The sequence below is a fragment of the Aythya ferina genome (assembly GCF_964211825.1).
Source record: "Aythya ferina genome assembly, chromosome: 2".
Taxonomy (NCBI): domain Eukaryota; kingdom Metazoa; phylum Chordata; class Aves; order Anseriformes; family Anatidae; genus Aythya; species Aythya ferina.
Window position 1 is genome coordinate 68,922,103 of NC_140297.1, and position 11,744 is coordinate 68,933,846.

The 11,744-nt window shown below is 47.6% G+C and overlaps 1 protein-coding gene across 1 annotated transcript; it reads right to left on the reverse strand.

The window, feature by feature from the left end:
* Window positions 1-2,189: 2,189 nt before the first annotated feature.
* On the reverse strand, window positions 2,190-6,913 carry LOC311431969 (uncharacterized protein). The gene is made up of 2 exons (XM_084510010.1): window positions 4,576-6,913; window positions 2,190-2,203 (listed from the first exon to the last, which is right to left on the reverse strand). Exon 1 carries the CDS (start codon window positions 6,354-6,356, stop codon window positions 4,611-4,613), a length of 1,746 nt encoding a protein of 581 aa, XP_084366136.1. The 5' UTR covers window positions 6,357-6,913; the 3' UTR covers window positions 2,190-2,203; window positions 4,576-4,610.
* Window positions 6,914-11,744: the final 4,831 nt, after the last annotated feature.

Sequence of the window (11,744 nt, forward strand, 5' to 3'; positions counted from 1 at the left end):
TGTTCAGCTTCAAAAATGTTCTCCCTGGATTCTCTCTGTTCTGTCCTGCTCTTTGTCTTTCATTACCCACTGAGCATGTGATCTGGATACAAATTTGTAATGCACTTTTTGTCATCTGAAAATTGGGCTGACTGAATCATTGAGGAAAAGACCATCAAAACTACTGACACAAGTAAAAGAAGGGTGGAACATGACATTTAATGTTAGCACAACATGGGGAGGACCGTGCAGGAGGAATGAAATGCCTTGAATGCAACAGCAGAAACCATCAAGATTCCCTTTGTAGGAGCCATAACTTTACACAAGCAGGGACTTGTGGCCAGCATTTTGTCCTCAAAAGGCACCTTCACCTGGGAGACATTGCCAAGGAGGACTTGAGAGTATTAGTTTCCTGTGCTGCCATAGGGGTTATCATAAGCTCTGCAGATGTAAATAAAGCAGGAAAAAAAAAAAAAAAGAGAGAGCGAGAGAGAGAGATAGGAACATGATCTTAGTGTTTAATCAGGTAAGGTATTTCCTTTAAGTCTTAAAGACTTAAGAAAAAAGAGAAATAGCCCTTCTGCAAGGGCCTGGTGAGCCCTCCTCTGACATGCTTCATGGTACTGTGGCACCTCATATTGAAGGGAAGGAGTCAGTCAGGGTAGGCCCAGAAGACAACATTGAAAAAGATCAGAGGAGGTTGTTGTGTGAGAGAGGGCCATGGGCTTAGCTGGGCAGAAGGAAGGCTGCCAAGCTGTGTATCTATCTTGAACCTGTCAACACCCTGCAGGAGTAACCACCAGCAAAGGGAGATGATTTGTAGTGTGAATTTGGGGCAGGGGTGGAACGAGTATAAATGGGCCATTAATACAATTAGGCTAGGAATTAGGAGAAGGTTTATAACTGGAGGGAAGAGTCCTGGCCACAGTTTTCCCTAGGAAAACAACCGTGAGGGAGTAGGGAGGGAAACAACTCCCAGGATATACATTGAAATACTTGTTCATTGAGCTCAGAAGCTGCCTGCTTTCCTGCATCTTGGGAAGACAGGCAACACCTGCAATTTATTAATAAACACTGGAGATATCTGACTCTGTGCACTTGGTGAAGCTTGAGAGAGTTGGGAATGTTTTGCATGCAGCACCAACATTGCTGGCTTGTGATCATTAGGTTTTTGAGGCTCAGGTCTGTCTTTACAAGCGTGAACACACCGAATAAAAAGTCTTCAAGGTGTTGTCGACGGGAGGAAGACACAGACGCTCAATATGAGTGAACAGTGAACTTCAACTTTAATGGATAGCTCAGTCGCCTTTTATCTATTCCGAAACTCGTAAACATTCTTAAACTAAACTTAGGATTGGCTAACACTTTCCCGCGCTATGCAGTTGCTACCGTCCTGCCCCAGGGGGTCTGTCCAATCGCCTAAGGGCATCGTGTTCTTGATCCTGATTGGCTCTCAGCCACCTGCGTACGTGCCCAGATCCATGTAAACTAAGTACGGTACTTTATTAGCTTATTGCCTGCCAATTGCCCCACATTCACATGTCCCACCTCACTTAACCATTCCTCAACAATTCCCCCGTTTTTATTTTGCTCAACAAACACCTTCTGTGTGAGTTGCTCAAGTTTTTTAGTTAGGCAGTTAAAGATTACATATGCAGCAATGATAATCAATATAACTATAAGTAGAAACCGAAGTCCCTCTTTAACTAACTGAACAGAATGAGCTCTGTCCAGACTGATTAGCCCAGGTGACCCATATATTCTGCTGAGGGTCAGTTTTCCCTAAGATGGCATTACCATGTCCAGCCATTATTATAACTGATAACATAACCAAAGTCCCTTGCTTCATTAATTCAGCCATGGTCGCTGTTATCCTTTCTTGGTGACTTTTCTTCAAGGGCTGGTTTTACATCAGATGTCAAATACATAACATAACACAACTATACAACTTAACCCTAATAACACTACAATTACTGTAAGCACTCAATGGCAACACAATTAATAGTAAGCAACAACTCAATAGTAACACACCCAAACCCAATCACTTGATGGTGATTAAAGGCTGCTCTTGATAGTCATCGAGGTGCCACAGCCCACGTCACCGTCAGAATAACTATCAGGAACCTCTTCCTGGTCGTCCTCGGCGCATGCAGACTCCAAAGCTGCTTCAGTCCGCTTTGCAGTGATCCACCGGGCACCCACTTCCAGCACCACTTCAAAATCTCTATAACATTTTGTAACATTTTTGCAAGTAACTCTACAACCACATTTATCACAATACTACATGCAATGATGATTGACACCACAGCGAACAAAATCCTCAATCCCTCCTTGATCAATCCCAGTAAGCATCTATGCACTGTTTCAAACAAACCAGTGAACCATTGATGGAAAGGATTGATACCATATTGACTCTTTCTCATGTGCTCTTTCAAGAAAGTAATAGATTTGTGCATTGACTCAGTACGATCAAAAAGTTTTAAACAGTACATTCCCTTAAGTTTCTCCAAGTGGCTACTTCACACAATGACTAATTTCCTATGATTTCAGCCTGTACTATGGCAATAAATGCGCTCTCACTAACACAGTACACAGCACACTTGCACACTCAGGTCACACTTGTACACCCAGAGCACACTTGCACACCCAGAGCACACTTGCACACCCAGAGGCCTCTGGCACATCTCACTCTCAATCATACCACAACCTCAATCATACCACAAGAATATAATTTAGAATGATAAGCAAACAAACAAGTATTGCCTCTCATTGTGTTCCTCGTGAAGTGACTTGCAACACTTTGTTTTAAAACCTTACCCTTACATAAATACTTTCAACACAAAACACCTGGACATTTAAGAATAACACATCTTGAATTGTTCTTCGGGGTTGCAATGGGGGAGCTATCCATTCCAATACCACAGTTTCCACTCCCGTCTCCCCCGTTTTTATTTTTTGCTGTGTGATAGCACCCACACAGAATAGTAAGATCGAGTGGCCTGTCAGGTATGCGTCGATGTGTGACACGCGTTGTAATCAATGATGCAATTTGTTGTAATATTTCTGATTGTTTTTCTGATAATGTTACCTTTGTGGCAGGGTCGGTTCCTTTTAATAATGGCCGAAGGGAATTCAACAGTTCATTTGGAATTCCGACCACTGGCCTAATCCATTGTAAATCTCCTAGCAGTTTTTGAGCATCATTGAGGGTTTTGATGTTCGATTGGATGGTAAGTTTCTGAGGCTGGATAGTGGAATCTGTAATTTTCCACCCCAAGTACTTCCAGGGGCTTGCCTCCTGAATTTTTTCTGGTGCAATTACCAGTCCCATTTGTTTAAGAGCAGCTGCCAGAGCATTTTTCTGTTGCAGGGAAAATATCTCCTTCTGGGCTAGCAAAATATCGTCCATGTAATGGTAAATTATCGTTTTGGGCCATGCGCGGCGAATTGGTTGAAGTGCCGCATCGACATAGAGCTGACATAAAGCAGGTGAATTACGCATGCCCTGAGGTAATACAGTCCACTCAAATCTCTGACAAGGCCCTTCACAGTTTATGGCAGGGAGTGTAAAAGCAAACCTCTGTTTATCATTTTCATGTAATGCAATTGTAAAAAAGCAGTCTTTAAGATCTACAATTAACAATTTCCACCCTTCTGGTATCATAGCAGGATTAGGTAACCCAGGTTGCAGTGCTCCCATAGCACACATTTGACTATTAACTGCTCGTAAGTCGTGTAGCAAACGGTATTTCCCTGATTTTTTGGGAATCACAAAAACCGGAGTATTCCAAGGGCTTGTTGACAGTCTCAGATGCCCTTGTTGATACTGTTCCTGTACTAATTTATGAGCATGTAAAAGACTTTCCCGTTTTAGTGGCCACTGTTCAACCCACATAGGTTCATCAGTTTTCCATTTAAGTGGGATTGGGAAAGTCCGAGCAATGGCCACACCTAAAAATTTTGATGATTTGTTGTGAGAACCGCTCCCATTTGGGCAAGGATATCTCGCCCTATTAACGCTTGTACTCCCTCAGGCAGTGATAAGATGGATACACTGCAATTTACCACCTTATCACCTATTGTCCATTGCAGCACTGGTGATCAACGAGCAAGAATCATACCTCCTACTCCTGATACCGTGGCACTAGACTCAAATGTAGGCCAATGTGATGGCCAATCTTTTGTGCTAATTATCGATACATCAGCACCAGTATCCAACAATGCCTCAATTTGTATTTTTTCATCCTTTAAGCACACAGCGACCTTTTGTCGGGGTCTTTGACGCATACCAAGTGTCAATAGCACCACTTTTCCCGTGGAGCCAAATGCTCCCTGTCCTCGATACTTTCCAGATTCTGGTGCTAACGATTCAGCAAGATGAGGCAATGGGATTAATTGTGCTATTTTTGTGCCCTGCGGCACATGAATTGGAGGGAACATTGCAGAAACCATAACTTGTATTTCCCCAAGGTAGTCCTTATCAATAAGTCCAATTAATATTTGTAATCCATTCACAGTGGCAGACGATCTCCCTATTAATAGAGCTCCCACAGGTTCACCATTAATAATAATTGGTCCAAAAACTCCTGTCCTTACCCTGGTGGGTCTCGAATCCAATAAAGTCACATCGACTACTGTTGCCCAATCCAGGCCGGGGCTCCCTCTGGTGGCTGGTCGGAGAAAGAGGGAGCCGCTGCAGATGGTGCCGGTGCTGTTGCTGCCGTTGTCGCAAAAGCCGCTTTTTGTGTCGTCGCGGGGCGGCTCTTCCCGCTGCTCCGGCCGTTTCCCGACGCACCTCGTCGGCATGCCGAAGTGCTATGAGTATTTAATTGACAGTTCTGGCACCACACTGATTCTGTTTTACACTCCCGTCTGATGTGTCCCGCAATACCACACCGAAAACAACGGCGCGGCAGCGCCGATCCTCGGCCATTAGAACGTCCTCCGGGGGTTTGCAAAGGTGCAAGGGCGGCAAGCACTTTAGACTGCTCCTTCATATTGTCACCTAATTGTTTTACTGCTTTTACTAACATAGCCTGTGGACCTACAGGTACCTGAGACATTCTTTCCAATCCTTCCTCTATTGTCCAAGTACTCGGCAATGTAGCTAATATACTTCGAGTTGAAGGGTTACAATTTTGGAGTGCACATTGCTTTAATATAGTGCCTTTAAGATAATCGGGAACTCCCGCGGCTTGTATTGCATTTGCTACTCGATCGATAAACAACCCGAATGGTTCCTCCCTACCCTGTTTAATTCCCATGTAGGACGGTATTCCCCCTGGTTCTCTAATTTGTTCTAATGCCCTTCTGGCTAGATTCATGGATACCTTAGCTTTGTCCGGTCCCAAAAGTGCCTGCGCCTCTGTTCTAAAATATGGTCCCATACCCATTAATTCGTCCAATGTAACACCATACAGGGGATCTCCAGGCGCTCGTATCATCGCTACTGCCTCTTGGCAGACACTGTGCCAATGTGCATTAAACAAAAGTTGTTGATGCTGTGTTAAGATTAATTTCATTATGCTGCGAATATCTCCTGGGAGTAAAATATTTGTTCCCCAAATATAGTCTAACATTTGACGAGTAGGTTCTCCTTTTAGTCCAGACTCATTTACTGTAGATCGTAATTGTGTTAATAACTTCCAATCCAAATTAGTCAACTGAGCCTGTACATTTCCCTGTGCATCTGGAGGTGAGTACACCACCGGGAAGGCTGTTGTTATCTGTGCTGCTATCTCGATATTCCCATCCTTCATTGCCTCATGAGCTATTCTTTTCCATGCCTCCTCCCTATCCTGTAAATTGGATTTAAATGGATTTGTCGAAAATGAACTTGTTCCCGATTCCCCACCCACCCTTTCTCCTTTCTCTAATTGTGCGGGTGGGGCTGTCGGTGGCTGTGAAGGTTCTTCTTCCCCTGATACGGGTACAGACGTTTCCCAGCCACCCGAGGTCCCCTGTGGAATTATAACTGTTCTATATGATGGTGGAGAGGGGTAAGACTGTTCCTCAGCTCTTTGTTGAGTAGAGGAAGCAGCAGAAGTCCCCCCATTCTGACTGGATGATCCTAATCGCTCGGTTGCGGCAGCAGCTATTTTTTGTTCAGCTTGATGTGTTGCTAACGCATTAGTTACCGCCCTCCATGGCTTCATTAATTTTCTCGCCACCTTGTTATCACTAATCACCTCATCAAACAGTTTGTCCCCGAACTTTTTCCACTCTGCTTGTTCAAACACCATATCAGGATTTAAAAAACAACCCTTAGCTACCCCATAAGCTAATAACTCTGGCAATTCCTTTTTACAATGTATACCCTGTGTGCTCCGCTTTTCTAAAAAGCATTTGAGCAAATCATACGCCGCTTGCCTCTCCATACCTTTATATACGTCGGTACCGTTGCAGCCTTTGCAAGACCTCGGCGGCGCGTTCCGGCGGGACCCTCTATGGGCTCGTCCCGGGTGCGAGGACTCCCTTTCCGAGCTGCGGGTGCGGGGATTCGAAGTTTTCGTCCCTTTCGCCTTTCAGGCCTCGGGTGCGGGGATTCGACAATTTTTAATCCTTTTCACCTCCTGAGCTGCGTTGCAGGACCGGTCCCCGTATCCCGTCCAACCGTGGCTCGCAGGTTCAACTCCAGCCGAGTCCCTGTTCCCGTTCAGATCGGTCCCTGTTCGGGCGCCATTTGTTGTCGACGGGAGGAAGACACAGACGCTCAATATGAGTGAACAGTGAACTTCAACTTTAATGGATAGCTCAGTCGCCTTTTATCTATTCCGAAACTCGTAAACATTCTTAAACTAAACTTAGGATTGGCTAACACTTTCCCGCGCTATGCAGTTGCTACCGTCCTGCCCCAGGGGGTCTGTCCAATCGCCTAAGGGCATCGTGTTCTTGATCCTGATTGGCTCTCAGCCACCTGCGTACGTGCCCAGATCCATGTAAACTAAGTACGGTACTTTATTAGCTTATTGCCTGCCAATTGCCCCACATTCACATGTCCCACCTCACTTAACCATTCCTCAACATCAAGGAACTCCTGAAAACCTACAAATGGACCAATCTTTATTCCAGAAGACCTCACTTTCCTCCCAGCATAACTTTAGTTCCCCATATCCTCCTTCTGTAGCTGGAAGATGTGGACGATTCCTTGAGCTGCATGACTGTGAAGCATGGCAAAAAGCTGATTATAAAGCATGGGTTTGGATGAAAAAGGTTAGTTTTACAGGTGGAAAAGTAGGGTCAACGTAGTTTCTCTGCCCTTTAAAAGATTAGACTATGTCTACATACAATGTTTAGACAGTTTTTCTGTTATTACTTTCAGAAGCTGAAGAAATAATGATAAAATTGTTTGGATAGCCCTTGGATCAATCACTTTCTATTTGAAAAGGTAATGCTGTTCAAAATGAAACAATTTCTTAGGTCACGTCTCTGTAGGGAAATGAACTACACCAAGCATCCTGTATTGTCATGCTTTGAAACAAATGATTTTTGCATCATGAAATCAGCTTTCTGTAATAGTAAAAAGTCAAAATCCAAGTGACATATTTTGGTTACACTGAAGAAAAAATTTCCCCTGGAGATCTTCTAGCTAGTTAGCCATGCAGATCCACAGGCACTGCAGTTAAAGATTTGTTTGAGACAACCTGCTTTTACAGAACATAAAAGCACAGTTCAGAAATCAAGAAATTTTTTTCCACTTCAAAGGGCTTTTTTTTTTAGCTTATGATTCAAGCTGCTGACAAGACATGACCAAGTGCAGGTAGCAAATGACGTTAACCTCTGACATTAGCAATAGATTTTTGCATGCTTGCCCCCCTTTAAGACCACAGCTTCACACACAACAGTTACTGCTCAGCCAGAAGAGCTGGCAGCCATCGTTAGTTGTGGTTTGAGCACTGGGTCACTCAGGAATAACTTGGCCTTGTAACCCCAGCTCTTCAAAGGCCAAAAGGCAAGCTCAGCCCCTACACCCGATGATGGATGAAGGTGCCTCCATGGTGATGGAGGAGAGGAAGGAAGGTGATATCACCTTCCTTCCTTTGAGGAGGAATGGAAACAGGTCCCTGCTCGACATCGCAGGCGATGCTCTCCCCTTCCGGCCCCACCTTCCCAGGTGCCCTTACACAACAGGTTTGAGGCCCTAGAGATTGAGAGGCCGGTGTGTGAGGAAGAGGTAGCAAATGTTCCCAGGAGGATGCCTGGGGCGAGGAGGTCGACTCCGCGCCTCAGGACTGTCTCCACCAAGAAAGACAGGAGGGTTATTGTTGTTGGTGACTCGATTCTTAGGGGAACAGAGGGCCCTATTTGTCGGCCTGACCCTACCCGTAGGGAAGTCTGCTGTCTCCCTGGGGCCAGGGTCAGGGACGTTGCCAGGAAGCTTCCTAACCTGGTACGCCCCTCTGACTATTACCCCCTTTTGATAGTCCAGGCGGGCAGTGATAACATCGAAGAGAGAAGCCTCAAGGCTATCAAAAGGGACTTTAGGGGACTGGGTCGGTTAGTGGATGGAGCGGGAGTGCAGGTGGTGTTTTCGTCCATCCCTATGGTGGCAGGGAGGGGTTCAGAGAGGACACGGAAAGCCCACCTGTTAAACACGTGGCTACGGGGCTGGTGCCAAGGCAGAAATCTTGGGTTTTTTGATCATGGGGCACTTTACTCAGCACCTGGCCTGATGGCCGCAGACGGGTCCCTATCTTTTAGGGGAAAAAGGATCCTGGGCCAGGAACTGGCAGAGCTCATTGAGAGGGCTTTAAACTAGGTAGGAAGGGGGATGGGGCTGATGCTAGGATTGTTGGGGCTGTGCCAGGGGGAACAATGGCAAGGCCGGAGGATAAGGCAATGGCCCAGCTGAAGTGCATCTACACCAATGCACGCAGCATGGGTAACAAACAGGAGGAGCTGGAAGCCATCGTGCGGCAGGCAGGCTACGACTTGGTTGCCATCACGGAGACGTGGTGGGACCAGTCTCATGACTGGAGTGCTGCAATGCCTGGCTATAAGCTCTATAGAAGGGACAGGCAGCATAGAAGGGGTGGTGGTGTGGCTCTCTATATTAGAGAGTCTTTCGAGGTTGTAGAACTCGAGGTTGGGAATGACAAGGTCGAGTCCCTTTGGGTTAGGATCGGCAGGGACAACAAGGCTAGTGTCCTGGTCGGGGTCTGCTATAGACCGCCGAACCAGGATGAGGAGACGGATGAGGAATTCTACAGGCAGCTGACAGAGGTTGCAAAATCATCAGCTCTTGTACTCGTGGGGGACTTCAACTTCCCTGACATATCCTGGAAGCACAACACAGCCCTGAGAAAGCAGTCTAGGAGGTTTCTGGAGAGCGTGGAAGATAGCTTCCTGACGCAGCTGGTTAGTGAACCTACCAGGGGTGGTGCCCCGCTAGACCTTCTCTTCACAAACAGAGAAGGACTGGTGGAGGACGTGATCGTCGGGAGCTGTCTTGGGCAGAGTGACCACGCAATGGTGGAGTTCACTATTCTTGGCGAGGCCAGGAAGGGGACCAGTAAAACCACTGTATTGGAGTTTCGGAGGGCTGACTTTGAGCTGCTCAGGACACTAGTTGGTGGAGTCCCTTGGGAGGTGGTTCTGAAGGGCAGAGGGGTCCAGGAAGGCTGGGCGCTCTTCAAGAGGGAAGTCTTAATGGCGCAGGAACGGTCTGTACCCACGTGCCCAAAGACGAGCTGGCGGGGAAGAAGACCGGCCTGGCTCAACAGAGAATTGTGGCTTGATCTTAGGAGGAAAAAGAGGGTTTATAAGCTTTGGAAAAGTGGGCAGGCCACTAAGGAGGACTTTAAAGAAGTAGCGAGGCTGTGCAGGGATAAAATTAGGAAGGCCAAAGCTCATCTGGAGCTCAATCTGGCTACTGCCGTTAAAGATAACAAAAAACGTTTCTATAAATACATCAACACAAAAAGGAGGACTAAGGAGAATCTCCATCCTTTACTGGATGCGGGGGGAAACTTAGTTACAAGAGATGAGGAAAAGGCGGAGGTGCTCAATGCCTTCTTTGCCTCAGTCTTTAGCGGCAATACCGGATGTTCTCTGGATACCCAGTACCCTGAGCTGGTGGAAGGGGATGGGGAGCAGGATGTGGCCCTCATTATCCATGAAGAACTGGTTGGTGACCTGCTACGGCACTTAGATGTGCACAAGTCGATGGGGCCGGATGGGATCCACCCAAGGGTACTGAGGGAACTGGCAGAGGAACTGGCCAAGCCACTGTCCATCATTTATCAACAGTCCTGGCTATCGGGGGAGGTCCCAATCGACTGGCGGCTAGCAAACGTGACGCCCATCTACAAGAAGGGCCGGAGGGCAGACCCGGGAAACTACAGGCCTGTCAGTTTGACCTCAGTGCCAGGAAAGCTCATGGAGCAGATCCTCCTGAGAGTCATCATGCAGCACTTGCAGGGGAAGCAGGCGATCAGGCCCAGTCAGCATGGCTTTATGAAAGGCAGGTCATGCCTGACGAACCTGATCTCCTTCTATGACAGAGTGACGCGCTGGGTGGATGAGGGAAAGGCTGTGGATGTGGTCTACCTTGACTTCAGCAAGGCTTTTGACACCGTCTCCCACAGCATTCTCCTCGGGAAACTGGCTGCTCTTGGCTTGGACTGGCGCACGCTTCGTTGGGTTAGAAACTGGCTGGATAGCCGGGCCCAAAGAGTCGTGGTGAATGGAGCCAAGTCCAGTTGGAGGCCAGTCACTAGTGGCGTCCCCCAGGGCTCGGTGCTGGGGCCGGTCCTCTTTAATATCTTCATCGATGATCTGGACGAGGGCATCGAGTGCACCCTCAGTAAGTTCGCAGATGACACCAAGTTAGGTGCGTGTGTCGATCTGCTTGAGGGTAGGAAAGCTCTGCAGGAGGATCTGGATAGGCTGCACCGATGGGCTGAGGTCAACTGCATGAAGTTCAACAAGGCCAAGTGCCGGGTCCTGCACCTGGGGCGCAATAACCCCAAGCAGAGCTACAGGCTGGGAGAGGAATGGTTGTAAAGCTGCCAGGCAGAGAAGGACCTGGGAGTGATGGTGGACAGTCGGCTGAATATGAGCCAGCAGTGTGCTCAGGTGGCCAAGAAGGCCAACAGCATCCTGGCTTGTATCAGGAACAGCGTGACCAGCAGGGCTAGGGAGGTGATCGTCCCCCTGTACTCAGCTCTGGTGAGGCCGCACCTCGAGTACTGTGTTCAGTTTTGGGCCCCTCGCTACAAGAAGGACATCGAGGTGCTTGAGCGGGTGCAGAGAAGGGCGACGAAGCTGGTGAGGGGCCTGGAGAACAAGTCCTACGAGGAGCGGCTGAGGGAGCTGGGCTTGTTCAGCCTGGAGAAGAGGAGGCTCAGGGGTGACCTTATCGCTCTTTTTAGGTACCTCAAGGGAGGCTGTAGCGAGGTGGGGGTTGGCCTGTTCTCCCACGTGCCTGGTGACAGGACGAGGGGGAATGGGTTTAAGTTGAGCCAGGGGAGTTTTAGGTTAGATGTTAGGAAGAACTTCTTCACTGAAAGAGTTGTGAGGCACTGGAACAGGCTGCCCAGGGAAGTGGTGGAGTCACCATCCCTGGAAGTCTTCAAAAGACGTTTAGATGTAGAGCTTAGGGATATGGTTTAGTGGAGGGCTGTTAGCGTTAGGTTGGAGGTTGGACTCGATGACCTTGAGGTCTCAGAATCACAGAATCACAGAATTTTCTAGGTTGGAAGAGATAGCCAGGACTGTTGATAAATGATGGACAGTGGCTTGGCCAGCTCCTCTGCCAGTTCCCT